We start from the raw sequence: 22,105 nt of genomic DNA on the forward strand, positions 1-22,105 counted from the left end.
CCTGGTCTGATGCGCCACCTGGCTTGAGAAACACGTTCTCAAAGACTTACTTTGAGTCATTATTTAGGAGCACAAAGACTTACTTTGAGTCATTATTTAGGGAGCACACACATATTATGAATGAATTCAAATGAGCCATTTTAATCTAGATTAATCTAGATTAATTCCAAAATTAATCTAGATTAATCTAGATTAAAAAAATTAATCTATGCCCACCTCTAGTTAATACACAGCCTAGGCTCTGTATATTGCAGGTAAATTGATAGCTATGGTGGGACCCTTTGTTGACATACCAGTTATAGAGCCTAGGTTGTGTATTAACACTGGATTTTTTTTTCAGCGCGAGGATCGTGAGGAGAATTTCTCTGACAAGCGTTCTCCAGAATCACTGACTCCACCTTTAAGACCAGGTGACTAAGGGGCCCGCCCTTTACACCGTGAAAATGTGACTGTTTTCCCGTTTTTGGTTTCAAAAGTTAAACTGTTCAGACGCAATTTATTGGAAATCTTCACTCATACACATGTTTTCAGAGGAAACAGGCCGAAATCGCTGTTGTATACATGGTGCCAAGCCAATAGTCAGCGGTGACACTTAGCCTTGTAGATAGCTCTTCCGGTACAATTTGATGCATAAAACCTTACTGTAACCGAAAATTAATGCCACTAACGTTCATAAAGCGTTTGGTGTAAGCTTAGGGTTACAAGTATTGTAAATGACAAGGTTTCTGTCCTCTTATTTCACCGCATTGAACTCGTGAAAACAGAAGTCATGTTGATAGTGAAGGGGCTTTGTGAGCGGCTACCTTCCTGTTAGGCCTGCTTCAAAATAAAAGTCAACTCATGTTTGTCCAATGAAATGCTATTAACGTTAAACGCCAGTGAAAGGCTTTTACTGTGAAGCCGTAGCCTTAATGCTCCTTTTGTGTGAACAGTAACTTAACGCTTAGCGCTGAACTATAGATAGTGTTTTTTAATGTTGAGAGAGCCGTGTCCCTGGCATATAGGTGGTGACACACGTTTATTTTGCTAGAAAAACCGGCAGAGCACAAATCTTTCCCCAGCCAAAGTGGTGGGTGGTCTCAATAACTTACTAATCGTTTAGACTAAATTGGCGAGTGTTATATTTAAGCCCTGCACAACACTCTCCGCTGATCACAGTGATGGTGCCGCGGAGACACCGTGCATGTTATGTTGTCTTCTAACTTTATAACTCGCGGTTTCATGCCTGCGTTTGCTGTTTTCATGTAAATTATATAGTGCATCCGCGAAAGTATTTTCGCGGATGCACCGTTTCCTGTTTTCGTATAAACAGCACCTAAAAGAAAAGTCTCTCAACTCACCTCCATCTCTTGCCTGTCAAAAATGGCTTTGATTGGGGAGGGCTGAGTAGCAGCAGACAGCAGCTGCTGCAGGAGGATCAGTGGAGGCAGGGGGCCCTCAGGGGACAAGTCACCCACCTCAGGAGATGAAACCACTGGATCATCTGCAAACAAAGAGGATAGATACTAGTACGGTACATAGATAATTGGTGGCTTGAAGTTCTAGTCGTAAAAAGTTTCCATCCGCCCACATGTAATTTTAGGGAAATTGCAGAGTTTGCGAGGTAAGCGGACTGATTAATCAGACACCGGTAAGATTGTCCTCCCACACAGTAGCTTATGCACTGTATCAAAATTATTTGTATTAATTGTGCAAACACAGCTCATCATGGCCAAGTGTCAACACAGTCTTCCCACTGGGAGCCATGATACCGGCCCAAAGCAGCAGAGTGAAGCAGAGTGTTTGGAGGGTCATTGCAGTTCATTAGGGCTAAGTAATAATTTCTACCTCATAAAAAAAAAATCTGACTTTAATGGCAGTGCAGGTGTAGTCTACTGTGGGAGCTCAATTTGGGAAACAGCAGAAAGTGCATTTTTACTTATTGAAAGACTTCAGGGCTGAACTGAACTGAGCAGCAATACATTTCTATAAAGTCTGTCCCTGATAAACTCACTGGTTCCACTTTCTAGACTCAAGAAATACCACCCTTCACTAGGTGACTTCTTACCACTGGAGTTGGATCCAATGTCCACTACTGCAGCCTGGGAGAGGATCTGCCTGAGTTTGTCCTGGTGAGAGAGCAGGGCCCGAGATGCCTTTAGAATGTACAGCCTCAGCTGCTGGCACCGCAGCAGATGGATGTCCACCTGGTCAGCTGGAAAACACAATAGCTTTGAATCAATCCACTGGACAGAACCCCAGGCTTCACACATTATATCCAAGCATTCACCACAGCCTACAACGTTTGGGTATTGTCATTATGTGTAAAGAAGAACTAAAAACAAGGTATCTTTTATCATAAGCAAAAAGTCATGAACATTGTCAGGGAACTTATTAATACAGTCAATGATTTGTTTTACTTAATTTGATGTTTATAAGTCATATGCTTATGTGTCAGCATTAAGTCTACAGTGTTGTGTCTCAGAGGTGTGTGTACCTGTAAGCCCTCGACTAAGTGACTTCTTCATGCGTTGTTTCTCCAGTCTGCTTCCAGCGAGGCTGACCAGCTGGGCCCAGACAACCAGCATGGGTTCAGTGAAAGGCAGGTTCTGAATACTGAAGGTAACTACAGGCAGCTGTGGAAAATGGCATCAGAAAGAGAAAGATCAGTATTTTATTGTCTTATTAACTAGCTTGAAGTAAAAGCAGATGCTAATGCATTAGTTTTATGAACACATGAGCATCTACACACTTCCATACCGGTTTAAGATGGCTGAGCAAGCAAACCCTGCAGGTCCTCATCTCTTGAAATTGCACAGTGATGCGTCCTTTGGGGGTGATGCGAGTGACTGTTCCCTCTCCATATTCCTCATGTATAACTTGGCCTCCTAGCCTGAGGCGCCCATCGATTCCTCCAATGACTGCAAGCACTGCCATCAGACTGCCCACTCTAGGACCATCCGAATCAGGAAAAAACTCCTCCAGGAAACACTGAAAGAAAGAGGGGACATTTACTATCACCATTTTGTTAGAACAGATTTTATCAATGAAGCTACAATGAAAGCACTAGTGTGAGGGAACCTTTTAACACACCCCCACACAAACAATCCATAAAACTGTAATAATTCTTACGGCTTCAGACTGGCATCCTGCCATAACATCCCCAATGGAGCTCAGCTGAGCGTTGATGTAATCATTGATCATGCTGTTCCACTGGCCAAGAGAGTGCAGAGTGCGCAGGACGGCCACGATCTCCTCAGCCAGTGTGCTGCTGTGAGTGGCTGTGAGAGATGCCTGAGGGCGGGACTTCCTCCTTCGCAGGGAACCCTCTGTGCACAGGAAGACGCCATTTCAAATAAAATACATATAAAAAATAAAAAAAATGCTCAGTTTCAGCTAAGAGTCCCAGTGTTATTGATCAGCATACCTCTGAGAAGTGGCAGGTCTGAGGAGCAGGTGCTTAGAAGGCTTCCCAAGAAGTTGAACAACTTCTCCACCAAGAACTTCATGTCGTGAGAGCGCTCCGTCTTATCCCACGAAGGTAAGACTGCCTGCAGGAGACGTAGTGCCAGGATCTGGAAACACACAAGACAAGTGTTGCTAGTTGGTTTCCATTCTGAAATGTTTGGACAAATAGATAATACATCCTGGTGTTCCCCCTTTTTATCACAATAAGTTATTATTCAGCTGTCTTTTATTGCACAGTTGATCAAATGGTTTATTCTGGCAACTCGGCTTTTTAACATCTGTTAAAGGTGGGGTCAGCATCACTAGAGAATGCTTGTTTTCAAACTCCCTTTTTGTCAAAATGATTGATTATCTCCTCACAATTCGTAACATGTCCGTTTTGTGTGTGCGCTGAAAACAAGATCCATTGTTAATACACAGCAAGGGCTCTCTAAACTGGAATGTAAACATAGAGCATGATCACAAAGAAAACCACTGTAGCTAGCAACATAACCGTTTTTGTCAAAATGTATTTAGTAAACTGCATCCCAAACAGCACAGGCTCATCTGACACAATGATGGAAACTCTCCCACCTGTCTCTGCAGAGTGACGGCATTGAAGGACTGGTGTCCCTCCACGATGCGGATCAGCAGGCCGATCCATGCGGAGGTGCTGAGCGTGCCGCACATCTGGGGCATGAGAGCGATGCTGCGTATGAAGCCCAGCGTACCCCAGCTCCTGTGCTGCTCCCGGGACACCAGCCTGTGGGAGTGACAGCCTGACAAACAGAGACGGCTCCGTTTACCAATGAGATAAAAACCCAACCAACTTTTCTGTTAAAAATATAAAGTGGTTATGTATCAACATGGTGGTTCAGCTACCTGACTTATCATTAGCTCCACTTTCCACCAGCATCCTCAGTAGCCCACAGAGGGTCCGTGTAGCGTCTGTTTGCAACACCTCTGCGTAGATCCCAGCTGACAGAGACAGTGTCTTCAGCAGATTGACTGTGCTGGTTAGCATCATAGCTGTGGGGTGGCTGCTCTTCTCCATCAGCTCACCTTCTGTAATGAAGAGAGGAGAATGTCATTATTAAAACTTTACACTTTGCTTGTAGCTGTAGGTGATTGGTACTGAGTATATACAGTATTGTGGACTGGCCTATGTCATCCTCTGTGTCCGAGTCCTCAGCGGGGGGCTGTGCAGCTGGCGGGGGCTCTGCCAGCTTCAGGTCATATTTGCCCTCTTTGCCCATCCTGTAGGAGTTGGTGCTGCTGGTGTCCCACTGCACCCTGATCCAGCCATCCTCACCCAGCTCCCCTATGACCCGACCCAGACCTGGGGCTGGACCGTCCTGCACAGAGCACCAACAGGATCAAACACTGAACACCAGGATTTTCTCCCCTGCTATATTGACCATGTCCACCAAAGGTATACGATATTTTAGAAACGCATTCGCCCCATATGCTTGAAAAGATAAATCCCGTACACAGGGCAGTAGGTGGCGATGATTCACTTCAAACACCATAAAAGAACATTGTGAGCGTGCCCATTGAGTGTCTTCTTGAGCCAACAGAAATATGAAAAGGAAACTGGAAATGGCAAAAGCAAAAAGCAGAGAGGATTGATATGTTTGGACGGATAATATGGTGGAGTAGTTGCTGCTTTAGGTTACACTCGACTATACATTTGAAGTACCAGGAACACGCCATTTAGACCAACAGTACCGAACGGACAGTACATGTGAACAACAATTGCCATTGAGGTCATGAGGCCAGCGTTTCGCCAAAACCTCCGTTTCACCGATACACACAAATATAAACAAAACAGACTTTTCAAATATCTCCACTCTTGAGGGCATTTTCCAAAAACTCTGTTTTCAGTTATCTAGAACTCTGTTTACCACTGTTGGTAAAGATTAATATAAAAGAAGATTCTTATACCTGATCTCCCCATTTCCAGTCCACTCCCCTCATAACCCTGGTGCCTATCTTCATCATGGCAGCCAGCTCAGGGCCAGAGGCAGGTAGAGGAACAGGGGCAGCCTCCTTTCTGGACTCCTCCAGTACTGTGGCTGAGCCTCCCAGTGCACATAAACTCAGGTCCTCCTCATTGCTATCTGTGCTGGGCCCTGGAAAAAACAACAATAGACCACACATCAAACCCCTCCATGCATAATAAATATTTTAATCTGAGCAGCCTTCATGTATTTGGACGGCACTCACCAATGAGCCTGAGTATACTCTGTGTGAGCGCCAATATGCCAGAGTTCAGCAGGAGACTGAGGCTGTTGGAGCCATGTTTGAGGGAGAGCATGTGTACCATGGCCAGAAGGAAGCGGGCTTGCGGAATGGTGCCAAGACTTGGTCCTGCTGGGTTCTCATTGGTGATGGTCTGCAAGGGCACAGGCTGCACACCTAGTAACAACAATGAGTAGTCAATGAGTTAGTTTGTGTGTGCTCAACAGGTAAAACTATATTGTACCACAGTCAAGTTTTCTGAGATGAAACAAACCGTAGAAGCACAAACTCACCGAGCTCTTTGAAGCGGGCGCCGGCCTCCAGCAGGATGTTGCGAACATTATGGATGGCCCATGAGTACAACTTGCCAAAAGTCACCTCCAAAAGCATGCGGTTGAAGGGAGGGATCAGATCCAGATACTTCAGGCAGTCAGACAAAGGCTCTCTGCAAAGGAGAGTTGACACTTTAGAACGCTTTATAATGGATTGAATTTATATAGCGCTTTTCAAGGCACTCAAAGCACTTTACAGGTTCCATTCACACACAGTCATACTGGTGGGGGTAAACTACATTAGTAGCCACAGTAGTCATACACATTCACACACCAGGCGAGGTGGGTGAAGTGTCTTGCCCAAGGACATAACAACCATGACACAGGTGGCAGAGCAGGGATCGAACCGCCAACTCTTGGATCATTGGCCAACCCGCTCTACCACCTGAGCCACGGTCGCCCCTTATATCTGTCCTCATCACTATGGGTGAAAGTGTTGCCCTCACTACATCAACATAAGCGTTTTTTGCTCACATGAATGGATGACCACTAAATCATAGTTTAAGAAACCAACTAAGAAGATATCAATTAATTATAGATAATAGATATATACATTTCTTATTGTCCTTTTTACCATAGAACCAAAACTGTTGGCTTACCCAATGTTGGTCCCTTCTGGTATGACCCTTTGCCAGCCACAGAGCATTGCATACTGCACCGATGGCAACAAGAAGCCTTTTGAGGCCAGCTTCAGCATAGTGTCGATGCCCTCCAGTCTCACCTCTGCCCTCTCCAGCTATGAGGAAACAGAGTTAACATCTGTCAATGCTTCTCTTCCTCTTTACGCGTTAAAAACAAATCGAATACATTTGTGCTGCTGTCCCTCATTAGTTTAACATTGTATCATAACTGATGGTCTGTTGTTCACAATCACCTGTTTGAGAAGACACTTCCTCATCTTCTCGACATCCAGGGGCTCCTCTTTCAGTGCAAACTCCACAATGGTGACCATAAGGCTGGACTGAGAAAAGACACCATGAACACTGTGTTTCAGCCACCTGTACTTCTGGGCATGGGCCACAGTGTTGAGAAGCGGCTGCCACTTGTCCTGCTGTCAAGTAAGAAAAAACAGTACAGGAATGTGAAACTGAACTTGACTTACTTGGATCAGTGTCAAGTGCAGTATAACAATGTAATGATACAGTATATAGTACATACTAGTTACATATTTTGGCTAAGCCCGTAACCTGTAAGTTAGTCAGTCTTAATGTATGTTGGTATATCGTGTCTAAAGCACTGGGGTTTTTCGATGTTCTTAATTTCTGGCGGAAGATGAACTATTTGTGATTCAGTAGTCTCCTCATAAGCGTTTATATTGTCAAAATTGCCCAACAGAACATTGAGAAAAATAACCTTTATAAGAATTTAAAAACTAAAATGGATTGCAACAATAAAGCCTAATCTTACTACCTTGGAGGTCTTGCTAGCGGGGGATTTCCTGTCAGCAGGTGTGGGGCTGATGTGAACATTGAGTTCCTCTTCATTGGTCCCTTCATTCTCCAGCTTTGGCTCTTCTATGTCGGCAGAATCTGACTTCTTAGGCACTGAAAAACAGAAGGCGAATAAATTAACCCTGCGTTCCAATCCCCATACTTTAATACTATTTAGTATGCCAGAAAAAGATTTAGGACGTCCCAACACATGCACGTCAATTGTAGTATGCTGAAAATACATAAATGCCCCACTAACTCCTATAGCATTTTGGAGTATTCGTCTTTATTCTTGACATTTCTCAACATAATGAAAAAAAAATCTTCCTTATCGGATTTTTTTTTCTTCTGTACTTGAGTATGTAGTGTAGTAAAAAGAAAAAGTATGTAATTTGGAATGCAGGGTAGGTGTAAGTGAAGATAATAAAATCACTGTGTACTATGCCTTTGAATAACTCACCTCTTTTTCTCCTGCGGTCCCTGATTAGTTTCTGGACGATCCTCCTCCAGCGCGGCTGGGAGCTGAGCAGCTTGAGTTTGGACACTATGGACAGGTCGTTGCTCACAGCGGGACGCAGCTCGTTGAACAGGAAACGCAGACGCTCAATGACGGGGGCACACACCTCCTTATACGAGCGGCCTTGTTCCTGATGGGTCTAAAAAGAAGTGGGACAAAGCACACACAGTCATTGACAGATCCAATATTCTCTGTATCACAAATGACCTGCACAACATCCTCCACTGAGGAATTAGTGCAATGTTATTGTGTTTTTTGTTATGATGATACTTTTCTTTTATATAGTACACAATGTAATGATCGTACCTTGATTAAAGAACACTTTGCCTGGTAGACCATGCGGCACACGTCAATCACAGATTTAGGGAGGGACCTCTGTTTCCCTTGGTCCACACCCAAGGCACATTGACTGACAAGTGAAAGTGCAATGTGACCTGTGACAAAAGGAGATTTTACAATTAGCTGCATCATGTACAAGAGTACAGAGTTGTTTCAGTGCTGCTTCAAATAAATGTCAGATGCAAGTAAAAAGCCCATTCAAGGGCAGTCAGAGGCTAAATTAGGCTCTGTTTATTCCACCTCAAACAGCCTGTCTGAGAGCAGTTGCTAGGTTACCGAGGTCTTGATGTTTCAGCAGGCAGCAGAGCAGCAGGCGGCCGACTTCCTCCACGGGATGTTCCAGGGGGAAGGTGATGGGTGTGATAAGGTGGTACTGCTTACAGCAACGCTCTATTTGGCATAGGAAGTCCTAGAATGTAACGACAAGAACAAAACATGAAGGCATGGACACATTTTTTTTTCCAGCTTCACGGATACTGTGTAGCCACGCTATATGGTCTTGAGTCATGGCTGTCATGCCTGTACCTTCACAGTGTGGTCCTGAGTGTTGTTGTCAGCAATGGCCTGCAGGAAAGGCTGCGCGTGGTCACTAAGGGTTATTCTTCTGGAGTAGAGTTTTTCCTTGTCCGGAGTGGTTGTACCCAGGGAACTGCAGTGGTCTTCATCCTTCTCTTCATTGTAGTTGTAGTGGATCTGACTGGTCTGCAGGCCCCCGGAGAATATGGAGGACTGGAGCCATTCTGCACAAAGAGATAAAAAAAATATTACATTTTAAACCAATTAAAATGAAGACTTTGAAAGACACATCTTGATTTTCAAACCGAGTTGCTTTAAAAATCATTGAACCCACTGGCACATTCAATCTCCATGGGTGAGAGTGGGGTGCTCTTGGCCAGGTAGGATGCGTGGAGACCCAGCAGCAGACCCAGGTTCCTCTCTGTGTCTATGAGCGGGGAAGAGAGACTGCTGAGGTCTGGAGTGGTGACTGTCTCCTGATTAGGCTGTGGATGAGAGAACATCAACAAATATATCAAGCACTAGAACCAGTTATGAATGACTATTCATTTTGAACATGTGTTTTGGAATACTATAGCTGTTACCTCCATATACTGGCCCACACAGAAGGCCTGCATTGACTCCCTGGTGTCCTCAAACTGCAGAGCAGCTTCCAAAGCAACCACTGGGTCCTCTCCTGCAAACTGGGCTGCAAAAGGAGATGTTTGTTACTCCACGAGGACAACCATCCAGTGACATCAGGCATAAGTCAGTAAAAGTATAGGTCTCAAAAGGAAGAAGAAAAAACACACATCTTATTGTAAAAATTAATTTTTAAACATTACCCAGGATACTGTTTCCTGCCAACGACTGGGACTGAGCCTGGAAGTCCTTGATGTCATAGACCTTTCCATCAATGACTGTCCAGAATCCGCCATCTTTGTTGTGGTTCTCCAGGTCAGCCTTGCGAATGAGGGAAACCTCCTCGTTGTTTTTAGAACTTTGGCCTGTAAAGAAGGACCCTGCCACAGCAGAAGAAGAGTTAGTTACATTCATAAATACATGACATGTAACACTGATCTCATTTTCACCTCAAATTTAGGATTCTGATCATTTCAAATCATTGTCATTGTACGTCAGACACAAATGGTGTTGTACCCATAATGCCTGGCCAGGCCAGATCCTCATTATCATCCCTCTCATGTCCTGGGGCCAGGTGGTTGAACCGGTCCAGGTGCTCCAGGAGTCCAGCCAGCAGAGGGATGGAACCCGTCTCCTGCATCAGACCTGCATCAATGGTGAGGAGGAGGACGATGGACACCACCAACTCTGGAAGCAGCACTCCTATCAAACGACAAACAGCAAGGCCTCAATAACGGCCTTATGACTTCTTCATGCACGCAATTCATGTTGCACATGAACACTCAGCACTTTATGAGAGAGGGATTACCAGTTAGATCTCCTTCAATAACACGAGAGACCTCAGCAAAGTGGCGGCGACCAGTGGAGGCAATACTCGTGGCCACTGGGAGGATGTCTCCAATGTGAGTACACAGCAGGGCAATGTACTTCTTTAACAGGGAACCGACACCAAGAAGCTCGGGATCTGTAAAAAAACAACAGAGATCAAATACTACCCATCTAGATTACATTTTAAGACGTCATAGCTTTGTTTCTTCTCCAGACGACTACAGAAAAACCTTTGGGTTGAAGTACATGACTTACTGTATCCATTGACGTTCTCTTCGTTGAAGCCCAGGTAGAGCTTGCTGACCAGCAGCCTCTGGAAGCGCAGCAGCAGGTCCAGAGAAGCAGAGCGCTCTTTGCTGACATGCTCTGCTTCTTGATAGTTGGAGATGCGTCGAGCCACATCCTTCAGCCTGGCGATGGTCTGGGAGGCGATGTTCCTGCAGAAATCACATGTGTAAAAATGTGTAAGCAAAGCGTTCACTCTGTATGGTGACATAGGCGTAGCACGATTGAGGGAAAAAAGAGCAGGCACCTCAACAGCTGCTGTACAAGCTGCACCAGGGGCAGGCTTTGTTTCCCCGCTGACTCGTAGATGCCCGTGTTGATGAGGTCTTTGTCCAGCATGGTGCGACAACGTTGCATGGTGGAAGCATTGGCCTCCTGCTCGTCGACCTCCTTCTCCTTCTGAGCCTCTTTTTTGGCTTCAATGTCCTGTTTTAGAAGAAAGAAAATCACAAAGTGTCATTCATGTATCCAGTGAGGGGATTATTTCAGTTTTAGTTCAGCAATGTGGGAGCCGGAGATTTTAACCATTAATGTCTCAATCTGTCTTAATGTCTAGGGCGAGACTTTGGCATTTGGCATGGTTCAAACAATACAATTTTCCCAAAGAGCGAGAGCTTAGGGTAGGCAAATCATAATACAGTTACTGAAAACTAAAGTTAATCTGAATCTCAGCCTGAAATCTTCATCTACATATTTCCATCTAAATAGACAAAACAGTGTGGTGAGAAAAGAGAGAAGAGTGATGACTGCAGCATTAAACACACTGACCTGTATCTCAGCAGTGATGGCTGCATTCAGTGCAGACTCCAACCCTCCATCAGCCATCAAGCTGCTGACCAGCAGGTCAATCATGAAGCGACGTCCAGGGCTCACACTCATCTCATTTCCAGATGCTGGAAAGAAATCATTTAAACCTCAGTGTTCCTAATATCAAACATTTGTATTTATTTTTTATAAAACAATACACAGTTAATGGAGTATTTGGAAGCCAATGTTAATTTTGCACTTACCAGCATTAGGTAGAAGTGAGGACAAAGCCCTGGCCCTTTCCTCAGCAGTGGGCAGCAGCACTGACCAACCACTTTGGAGAACTGCCTGGGCAGCTGCCTGTACAGTATTGAGCACCCCAGCATTGCTAGCTAGAACTACCACGGTTTGTTTGAGGTTGTTAAGCAAGACGCTGCCAAGTCCCAGGCCAAGCTCTTCTGGCACTACCTGGTTACTGATGGCTGCGTGGAGCTGAAGAGGGAGGATTTACAGACATTATGAGCAGAAGTCCAATAAGTGTTAACTGTTGAAAATGTTAGAAATGATTGGGCACATTTGTGTTGGTTAGACTAGGCATGAGAGAAGGTGTGGAGTAAATCTAAAGCAGCTACAAGTAAATGACACAACTGTGATGACTGTTATTCAGCATTTATATTAATGATCTCCCAGATGCATGTGATGGAGTGGAGGCTTTGATGTATGCAGATGACACAGTCCTCCATACATATGGCAAGGACGCAGCTGATGTTGCTGCAAAACTGTCAAATGCAATGGAAAAAGTTTCAGCATGGCTACATGATTCATACCTTACATTAAATGTGGATAAAACAGTCACAATGTTTTTCTCAAACAAAAGACACAATGGTGAAATGCCCAACATTTCTGTTAATGGTCAAATCATAAAACATGTCAAAGAGGTTAAATACCTGGGTACCACATTGGATCCCACACTGAGTTTCAAGAAACATGTTAAGAGACTGAACCAAAGCTTGAAATTTAACTTAGCCAATTTCAGACACATCAGAGGGTCACTTACAACGGAGGCATCTATGATATTTCTTAATGCTATGATTATGTCTCGTATTAGCTACTGTATAACCTGCTGGTCTCTGGCAAACAAATCAACATTAAAATCAACTGAAAGTCTACACAAACAAGCTCTTAAAATATTTGACAGAAAATCCCAACAATATCACCACCACTGTCAAATACTCTCCCATTACAACATACTAAACTTTGAGAATTTCGTCAGGTACTCGTATATCCGTATGGTTCAAAAAATATTAAACAATAGTGCTCCCCCTCCCTTGAAAATGTTTGTCAAGCTCTGCTCTGAAACTACCTGTAGAACTACAAGGTCCACCACTAGGGGGGAGTGTAGAGTCCCTCAAAAAAAAAAAAAAAAAAAATCAACATTTGGTCAGTCCTCTTTCTCCTACAGAGCAATAAAAGAATGGAACATCATTCCAAATGAGCTGAAAGTGTTGGCAGACTTTCACTTGTTTTCAGGCCAACTTAAGAAATGGATTGTCAATAACCAAACCTGCACGCATTAGTTTAGTCTTTAAAAGTCCTCGTTTTAAATGATAGTTTTATCTCAGTGTAATTTTAAAATGGTGATTTCATGTGTGCCATATAGTGATGTGATATGTATATATACTGTATATTGTTGTTGTATTCTGGGTTGACCTGCACAGGGACTGCAGATGGAAATGAGCAAACTGCTATAATCTGGTACAATGCATCTTTTCTCTGTGAGATTAATGTTACTTTGTACATGGTCCCTGACAAATAAAATAAACTAAGAGATTATTGGCCTACCTGGAGCCGGAGCAGGTTGAGAGTGGCGACTACCATGCACTCCTTCTCCTGTGGGGGGGGCCAGTCTGAGCTGCCGTCCATCCCCTCACTCACTTGTCTCAGGAGCAGGTCCAGCTGCTCAAATGTCATGGGACAAACGTCCACCACAAAGGGCAGACGCTGCCCAATAGACCACTCAGAGCAAGAGGACCAGGCGAAGCTCTGAAAGCAAAAGTGGTATATATGTTTCCTTTCAAGGCTATAAAGTGTCACGTTTCCTTGACACTTACTTTTGCAACCAGCCATTACTGTATTAAGTCATTACATAATGTAATAAGTTCTTTCATTATGGGCAAAAAGCGAATACATTATTGGTTCAGAAATGTTATTACATACTTGGCAAATGACTACCTTATCCGCTTTTAATACATTATTAGCTGCACCAGCATTTTTAAATGATTGAGGACAGTTCATTACCTGTCCTGGGCCACAGGAGATTCCCACTATGTGTTTAGAGTTGAGACTTGGGAGTGCCTTGGGCTGCTTCTTGTTAGAACATAGTGTATCAAAGTGTTGCAGCTTATCATTGCTGCCCCAGCTGTGCACCTCTCCGTCGTCGGTGAGGGTTAGACAGTGTGTCGAGCCAACAGCGATATCCACAACTTTCTTTCCTGGTTGCGAAAAAAAATGAAAGACAAAGATCAGTCATTGTATTTCTAAAAGCTGCTGAAGACATTATAATAATAATAATAATAGTCAACTCACCCTGTAGACTGTCCAACAACTTGGGGTAGCGCACATGCTCATCTGTGCCATGACCTAGCCGCTGGTTGTCTCCCTTTCCCCAGGTGTACACTTGGCCGTCTTTGGTGAGGGCCACTGAGAACTGGCTGCCACAGCACACCTTAACTATGTCCAGGTCCTGCAGTTTCTCCACGAGTTTGGGTGTCTTGCAGCCATCACTGCCTCCTCTGCCTAGTTTACCATAGTCTCCGTCGCCCCAGGACCACACCTGGCCTGTTGGAAACACCCAGATGTTAAATGGTGATTTAAAAATACTAACCCTTCAGTTTGGGTGATGCTGCTGAGACGCCAAGGCAAAACAGACTGTTTATCGTTCTTACCATTCTCTGTCACGGCAAGTGTTTGTGCATCACCACTTCCACAGGCCACATCCACCACCTTCAGTCCCTTCAGCGCTGTCACCAGCATAGGTGTGGTCTGGTCCTCACTGGAGCCTACAAAGCAAGTCAGAAGATGGATGCTATTTTAGTTATATTATTTTATTATTCAAACTGAGGCTGTGTCCAGAAGGTCAATGCAGGTGGAGCGTACCATGGCCCAGTCGACCGTAGTTCCCTCGTCCCCATGTATAGAGTTCGCCATCAGCAGTAATGGCAGCGCTGTATGTGCTCCCGCAAGCAATGTGCACAACTTGCTTTCCTGTCTGTTTCCCATTGAAGGCTGCAATCATGGTAGACTCTTCTAGATACCTGATAGAAAGTAAAAGAGGAGATGTAGCAGACTGAAATGCTCCTCAGGCAAATACGAGAAGCTCTTCAGGGATTTTTCTAATCATCTTCACAAGTCCTCATGTAGGTCTCAAGCATCGTTTTTAGAATGAAATAAAAAGTTAGATATTTTGGGATGTTTTTGTTCTTGCTTTGTGTCAGTTGTGAAAACTGTTGTAAAAGCATAAAACATTAATACAATGTCCTATACTTCAGGGATAATGTGATGTGTCATTTTAGCATTGGTTTGCTCAATAAATACACAAAAAGCTGCTTATTTTATATGAGATGACACAATGGAAATGAGGAGGTGGGGTGACCCTTATAGAGATTGAGCTATCTGTAGCTCCTTACGTGGTGTCTCCATGTCCAAGGCGGCCTCCATCGCCACAGCCCCATGAGAACACCTCCCCATTGGACGACAGGGCCAAGTAGTGCTGTCCATCAGGATGAGCTGCTAGCTTTACAATCTTTCTGAAGCTCAGAACATGGATTAGCATTGGAGCCTGCAACAAAATCACTCTGTGAGTCAATCTGCAGAAGACTAGGAAATGGGTTCAGCTACTGGCTTTTTTTCCAGACGTTATTTTAATAGAAAGAGTACATTATTAAACAGAAAACACACAACTGACCAGGGTCGTGCCCTTGTAGTTTTGGGTGTAAACAGCCCCACTGCTGGACAGGATGAGAAAGCCCTTCTCTGAACACACAATCTGTGAGACTCCAAGGCTTGACAAGCCTTTACACTGGATGGGCCCATTAATATTGGCATAAAGCTTCCAGCCCAACAGGCCCCAGGCAATCACCTCCTGCAAGGTCCCCTGGAACAAAAAGAAACACAGACAAAGTCAGTCATTTTTTGATTGTTTGCCAATTTGGATGTAATATTTCCTTTGACAAAAATACATAACCATACCACTTGTCATTGCTGTCGGGCGGTACTACAGTTTTTAAAACAAATTAACTCTGCGTTCATAAGATCTTTTTAATACTTTTCATTGGTTAAAACTTTATAAAAACCCACACACAGATGTGAAGTTTGACCAATAGCACTGATTAATGAAGAAAAAGAAAAATGTCAAAAAATGGAAATACAAGGGTTCCGTTAGACAGCGACGATATGTGTGTAAACAAGTCACGCCAACTATTCACATTTCATTAAGTTTTTCCAAAGGAGGATTCACACTGATTTTGACCATTTTTACCCCTCCACGAGGCCAGAGGCTTTGAGATATTTTCTTCAGACTTTGCAGAATTGTCCACCCTGACACAATGGGGAACTGATTAGATGTTGGATGTCATAGGACGAAATATCTCATGAACCCTTTGAGGGATTTTCTTCAAACTTTGAACAAATGGCGACACTGACCTAAAATGAAATGATGAGATTTTGGAGGTGATAGGTCAAAAGGTCACTCTGACGTCAAATCTCATTAAAACAATATTTTAAGAACGGATTAAGGGATTATTTTCTCAAATTAGCACAATGACACTTGGACTCTGGGTTGAACTGATTCGGTTTTGGACGTTGAAGGTCGAAGGTCAAAGGTCACTCTCAATAACATATAGTCAGGTTGCAGGGAACTTGTAGCTTCACAGGAGCTTTACCTGCTTTTAAGCAACATTGTACTTTCACGGTTCAGCAATTGTTTGCCTCGCAGAGACGTATAACCGCAAGGCAGTAGTTCTAGTTATTTATGCCTTCTGTCCCAACCTACCAGACCAGACACAGATTGAACACCCAAGAGATGGATAGATAGATAGATAGCATCACTGACTTAAAAACCAAGATAACTCATCATTAAAGACTACCCAGTTGATAATAAGGGTTGTGACCTTGTGTGAGGTGGGGGAGTTGCAGTGTGGAGGGCTGCAGGGAGAAGCCAAGCGGTCCAGGTGAGCCATGATCACCACAGCGGTCTGCCGAAGGTCAATAGCCAGGTCGTTATCCTGAGGCAAGGTCAAGTAGCGCAGGAAACTCTCATTTGGACTCAGAGGGGCTGTGAGGATCTGGAAGTTAAAGCAAATCAGCAACAAAGTACTGATTAGCTTGATACTCAGCCGGGAGAAGGACAACAGGGATATTCATAAGATTCACAAGGCAACACATGAGGCGACAGATCTTGATTTAATAAAATGTAGTTTTAGTGCTTTCTAGTTCCCTCACTATCCTATATTACAATGGTAGAAAAATAAACATTGTTTGATTCCTTATAATGTTCTGTTGTCTAACTGTACTGTCACTGAGATACACAGTCGTGGGTTTTGGGGAAAGGCCTTTCACCTCAGTTTCCTCCTCAGGAATGGGCTCCTCCTTGCTGCTGTGTATGTTGTGAAAGCGCTGCAGGAGGGGCAGTAGAGGGGCGCTGGTGCCCTGGGTGGAGCGCTCGTTGTCCATCTCTCTGGTGCCGCTCTCCCACAGGCGCAGGAGCAGCAGCACAGCAGACAGCAGCTGACTGGAAAGATCATTTTCACCAAGACAAAAAAGATAAAGTTAAGACAGCATTTATTTTGGACTTTTTTAGGGCCCTATGAAATCCGTTTTATTTTTTTCCAAATTCCATTTTATTTTTTCACAAATTCCGTTTTTTTACAATTAACTCTCATTTCGTCATCAGAACGAGTGTCTAATTATTGCGAACAAATAATATTCTAACAATTTAATCAGATATAAGGCTGAAAATCACAACATTGCAGTTTTTTGTGCTTAAAAAAAACGAAAAAACAAATCTGTTGGGTATAGGCTATAACAGAAAATAAAGCCATTCATTTTGTGCTTCAAGTGAAACATTAAATATTATTTTTACATAAATAATAAAGTCCTTTTTTAAAGTACTTTTCAAGAAGCTGGACTAGAGTGAATATTGGACAGGCTTTATAGGTCCATGGCTTTTACCTGTGGGACAGCGCTTCACCTAACAGCTGGCTGCAACACCAACCTACAGTCTATTGTGCGACGGAGAGCTAGTTATCATTAGCATCAGCGTTAGCCGACATCACGGCAAAAGCTGAATAATGTAACACATTACACAAGTTACACTACATGAAAACAACGGGCTGTAGACGCTAGAGTTATAATTGCGTGTAGGAAACATTGTTGAGACTGGAATGTTGTACCACAGCGGCCGTTCCATAATACAGCACTCCCTTTAGCAATGGCTGAATATAAGACCTCCCTGTGCTGTGTATCTGCGGGAGCGAGTGGCATTAATAACTTAAAAACAGTAAACGTTTAACATGATTACGTGCTTTTAGATGCTTTAATCATATGCCGAATTTATAAACAGACCATATTATTAACAATAAATTAAGTTATGTACATGTCAGAGTTACGTACATGGATACATTCACAAGTAAACATTGAATAGACAGATTTGTGAAGGGGGTTTGGCGCTGTGTGTTACATTAGCGATCGTGCAGCCAGGCTCTACTTTTCACGGCAGTAGTTTGGTCTTTAGATGTCGCCAAACCAAAATTCCTCCCTAGTTCTGCTTTAATTTCAACCGTGTTGTTTCCCTTTGCCTTGGAAATTGAATTTCACCAAAACAATGGCGAATTCCGTGACATTCCGTGTTAAACAGTAGATTCCGTTTTTATTGCCCAATTCCGTGATTCCGTCCGTGTTTTCGTTATCGCGGAAATCATAGGGCCCTACTTTTTCCAGTCGGCGATCGGCTTGAAGAGATGGATGACAATCTTTTTTTTTTTTTGAAGACACTAGGACCGCCAATGAAGGCACCTTTAACTAACGGACAGAGCTGCAGTGACGTAACTACTCCCACCCCCTCACACGACTGGATCGTCTATCGGCGATCCATATTGAACGAGATTTTATGATCTTACAGTAGAACTGATTGCCTATTTCTTTTCGACTGCAGCAGGGTATGAACGTAGGCAAATAAGCAGGTAATAAAAAAGGTACTGTGGTTACCTGAGAGTGCCCCTCTGCACTGCCAGCTCCAGCAGAATGGCCAGGGCTAAGTGCTGGTCTTGAAGAGGAATGTTGCCTTTGGTGCTGGCACTTCCGTGTACGTCGCTGGTCCCAAAGAAGACATGACATGAGTATAAAAAAAAGACTATACAACTCATCTAAGAAGGTAGACAACAGTGGTAAGGACAAGTAAGGAACTAACCTGAGGAACTTGGTGGCTCTCTCAACAACTTCGAGCCACACTGATGACACAGTTCCCTCATCAAACAGTGTGGCCTCAGGCAGGGCTCGCAGCGCATCCAGAGACTCCTGGAGGAGCTCACTGCAAAGATCTGCATCGTCTCCTGTCAAACACAAACCACTCCAACTTAGCCCGCCAATATATTCACTGAAGAGGAAAAATGCCACACAATTAACAGAGCTGTGCGTTATCGACGAATCAACGGATTGCAGTGTGTAGCTCCACCCTTTTGGCACCCTTAGGAACGGCTTGGTACCCCAGTGAAAAAGCTGACAGAAATAGGTGCGGCACAGTTCGCTTATTTAGGTACCCTCCCCAACGTTTGACAGTGTTATGCAAATAAATGTGTTCAGTACCAAACCACACCACTTAGTGGGAACAAGGCTTTAGAGGGTACCCAAAACATCACTTGTACAATTTGCCAAGCCCCGCATGAAGGCAGGAGCATTTTAACTTACAATATATTTCCATGTTTTCCCAAATCAATAATTAATGTGCATTAGCATACAATGATAGCCTGGTTCTACCAGACCAACGTACTTCATTTCATTTGTACAGAAGGTCTGGAATTGCTGAATTGACAAACGTAAACTCACTTGAAGGCTGTCTGTTAAAGTTTAACACTATTGGATCCGCCCAGTGCCACTCTGGATCTGCCAACCAATCGCATCACGTTTGGTCACTTCTGACTACAACTGTAACTGGCGCACTTCATTGTTCTCAGCCACTCCCTCTGTTCGCCGATTGTAACGGTAAAACCCGCGAATATGTCGCGGCCCCAGACTGACTACTGAAGGGAAATGAAAATTGAGTGGAAGTAGGTAGGCGGGCGGTGCCAGGCTCATATAATGATACATACAGTGCAAACTGACTTAAGTCTGGTCTAAAAAAAGACTTCTATATTCAGGAGGATTCTGCTAAAGAGAAATGAGAGCTCAGAGTTATTTATACAGCATTTATTGATCAGAGGCTTGATGATATATGGTCTCTCAACCCTGCAGGCATTTACAGACAATACCCTTTAAGCAATTAATAACTAATGAGATTAAACAGCCCTTATCTTGGCTCTTGAAGGACCTGCATTGAGGTGTGTTCATTGAGGAGCAGGCGACAGCTGAAAGAACACACCATTACACTCCTGTTGTTCTTACAGTGTATTCTAGGACTACAGCAGGACTGAGGATGAGAGGATTAAGTGTGTGTGTGTGTGTTTCTGTGTGGAGTGAGAGCGTGTGAGAGTGAGTGTGTGTGTCATGTTACAGGAAGGCTACAGTTCCCACCCAGGCCCTGTGGACAGGCAGCTCTCTACCTCACTTTCTTTTTTTGTCTTGTCAAGCTAACAATGAAGGGCTTTTAAATAAACTCAGCCAAACAAAAACTGTTATTGATATCCAGGTGTATTAATGCTATACTACTTACAAAATCTAATTCACACACTTTTAGGTGATGGTCTCTGCGGGTGCATGTTTTCCCATTACTTTTTTTTTTTAAAGATATTTTTTGGGCATTTTTATGCTTTATTGATAGTGTAGAGACAGAGTTGAAATGGGGCAGAGAGGGGAGTGACATGCAGAGAACGACCGCTGGCTGGAATCGAATCCGGGTCCGCTGCTGGCCGAGGCCCATAGGGGGACGCCCTACCAACTGAGCTAAGGGCGCTCCCATGTTTGCCCATTACTTGTTTACACACATGACGGGGACTGTATTTTAAAGTCAGTTCAATATAAGGCAGTACAACAGGACAGCACCATTAACTACAAGGAACTGATAATGCATGAAGAAGGAAAGATACATGTACCCAAATGGCCAATTTTCACATTAGATACAATCTTGTCCCAAAGCAGTGAGAATGTTTACCCACAAGTCATACGCTCATGAAGTCTTAAATCTAGCCAGCACCACATGCTTAGGCTAAAAACATAGCATAGGGAAATATGTTGGGTTGTTTACTATGAGCAGCTTGTGCCATGGTGCAATACATCCTTTACCAGCTGTTGAGCAAAGCTCCATTACCATGACACCACCTATCACCACTACTGCAAGAGGCACAGAGCCTCCTCACTCTCAGGGCGCACTCACACTAGGGCAGTTTGCCTGTTCCGTGCTGCAGGAAGATTCAGCACGATTCCCCCCCCTCCCCATTCCCCCCGCTGGCCCGTGCTCACACTGCTCGTGGCCTGGGCACGATTGCACCTTGCCTACGTCACCGTGCGCGTTTAGGATTAGGAGCGTAGTCTACTTGTAGGCTATACAACTGTTTGTGAATATTTTCATCCGGCCAAATTTGCATCATATATTCCACTTCCACATTAGAGCAACGAGAATCCTTAAGCTATTGTTTTTTTTTTAAATGTAGCCTTGACGTAATAGGTTGCGGTGAACAGTCTCATATTTGTGCAGCACGCTGTTTATTATTAATATAACGGCCCGTCATCAGACCATACGTACCGGATGGTTTTATACACATCGATCGCTCCATCAAGTAATCCAAGTAAGACCTTTTTGTATGAGCAGAGATCGTTTTTTTAAGTGTCTTTATAAAGATTATTGTTAAACCTTAGTGTAGGCTATACTGTTTCCGTATCACCGGGCCGCGGTGTGTTGTTTTGGGTGCGTCTCCACCGCCATGCGTAAAGGCAGTTATGACAGCTGACGGGAAGAAAAAGAAAAAAATCATCTGACGAACGTGAGTAAACACGAAAACCTTTTTGCTTTGCTTTCTGCGCTCACCTATTTAGCTCTCTCCCTCTTTTATTAGCCCACACCTAGGCCTACACACACGTTAATTCTCACACATTTTATGTAGCTACAAGTCCAAGTGGTGGGCAATTCTGGTGCCGACTAGTAAGGCAGCGGACGTTAACGGACTATGCATCCTTAATAAATTCACGTCAGGAACGCCGCCTGTGCGCTTGCTTGTGCGTGTGTCATCTCATTAGCATCTGTACTTTGGCCACGGCACACCTCTCCCAGGTGTGCCGTGGCCAAGGGGCTGTTCCGTGCTGGAATACAAGTTGGCGTGGTCACACTAGCCAAACGTTCTAGACTTTAGTATGCAAATGAGCTTTGGCACGGGGCCGCGACCCTAGTGTGAGTGGCCCCTAAGTATCCCTGGACATTCTTACCTGACCTCCAGGCCCGGCGCAGGAAAGCAAAGGCGAAAGAGAGGGCCGCCCGGGAGCCCACTCTGGCCAGACCTTCAACACCTTTACTGGCCGGACGGGGGCTGAATTATCAAAAGGAAAATACACAGGGATTAGAACACGATGCATTTGTGAATGTGTTTTAGATGCTTTCATAAAGGGAAACACAGTTTGCA

General features: G+C 44.0%; 1 protein-coding gene across 3 annotated transcripts in view; it reads right to left on the minus strand.

Moving 5' to 3' along the window:
• herc2 (HECT and RLD domain containing E3 ubiquitin protein ligase 2) overlaps nt 1-22,105 on the minus strand; it is a 59,118-nt gene that overhangs the window by 31,042 nt on the left and 5,971 nt on the right. The window contains exons 6-45 of one of the 3 annotated variants that reach the window (XM_080033118.1): nt 21,912-22,012; nt 18,748-18,889; nt 18,546-18,650; nt 16,899-17,070; nt 16,451-16,624; nt 15,247-15,435; nt 14,969-15,120; nt 14,439-14,596; nt 14,228-14,341; nt 13,869-14,120; nt 13,581-13,774; nt 13,125-13,325; nt 11,546-11,774; nt 11,304-11,428; nt 10,783-10,961; nt 10,506-10,687; nt 10,231-10,386; nt 9,939-10,124; nt 9,626-9,802; nt 9,386-9,489; nt 9,136-9,286; nt 8,811-9,025; nt 8,562-8,694; nt 8,253-8,380; nt 7,890-8,085; nt 7,410-7,543; nt 6,874-7,047; nt 6,599-6,735; nt 5,961-6,112; nt 5,653-5,844; nt 5,371-5,558; nt 4,589-4,781; nt 4,309-4,491; nt 4,021-4,205; nt 3,407-3,554; nt 3,112-3,308; nt 2,740-2,970; nt 2,477-2,615; nt 2,048-2,194; nt 1,341-1,483 (exon numbers count right to left, since the gene is read on the minus strand). In XM_080033118.1, coding sequence (XP_079889244.1) covers nt 1,341-1,483; nt 2,048-2,194; nt 2,477-2,615; nt 2,740-2,970; nt 3,112-3,308; nt 3,407-3,554; nt 4,021-4,205; nt 4,309-4,491; nt 4,589-4,781; nt 5,371-5,558; nt 5,653-5,844; nt 5,961-6,112; nt 6,599-6,735; nt 6,874-7,047; nt 7,410-7,543; nt 7,890-8,085; nt 8,253-8,380; nt 8,562-8,694; nt 8,811-9,025; nt 9,136-9,286; nt 9,386-9,489; nt 9,626-9,802; nt 9,939-10,124; nt 10,231-10,386; nt 10,506-10,687; nt 10,783-10,961; nt 11,304-11,428; nt 11,546-11,774; nt 13,125-13,325; nt 13,581-13,774; nt 13,869-14,120; nt 14,228-14,341; nt 14,439-14,596; nt 14,969-15,120; nt 15,247-15,435; nt 16,451-16,624; nt 16,899-17,070; nt 18,546-18,650; nt 18,748-18,889; nt 21,912-22,012 — 6,658 coding nt within the window. Of the gene's footprint in view, nt 1-1,340; nt 1,484-2,047; nt 2,195-2,476; nt 2,616-2,739; nt 2,971-3,111; nt 3,309-3,406; nt 3,555-4,020; nt 4,206-4,308; nt 4,492-4,588; nt 4,782-5,370; nt 5,559-5,652; nt 5,845-5,960; nt 6,113-6,598; nt 6,736-6,873; nt 7,051-7,406; nt 7,544-7,889; nt 8,086-8,252; nt 8,381-8,561; nt 8,695-8,810; nt 9,026-9,135; nt 9,287-9,385; nt 9,490-9,625; nt 9,803-9,938; nt 10,125-10,230; nt 10,387-10,505; nt 10,688-10,782; nt 10,962-11,303; nt 11,429-11,545; nt 11,775-13,124; nt 13,326-13,580; nt 13,775-13,868; nt 14,121-14,227; nt 14,342-14,438; nt 14,597-14,968; nt 15,121-15,246; nt 15,436-16,450; nt 16,625-16,898; nt 17,071-18,545; nt 18,651-18,747; nt 18,890-21,911; nt 22,013-22,105 lie in introns of all 3 variants that reach the window. The other 2 variants (XM_080033117.1, XM_080033116.1) reach the window with 2 other exon arrangements.

This window comes from Ammodytes marinus, assembly GCF_949987685.1.
Source record: "Ammodytes marinus genome assembly, chromosome: 8".
Lineage (NCBI taxonomy): Eukaryota > Metazoa > Chordata > Actinopteri > Uranoscopiformes > Ammodytidae > Ammodytes > Ammodytes marinus.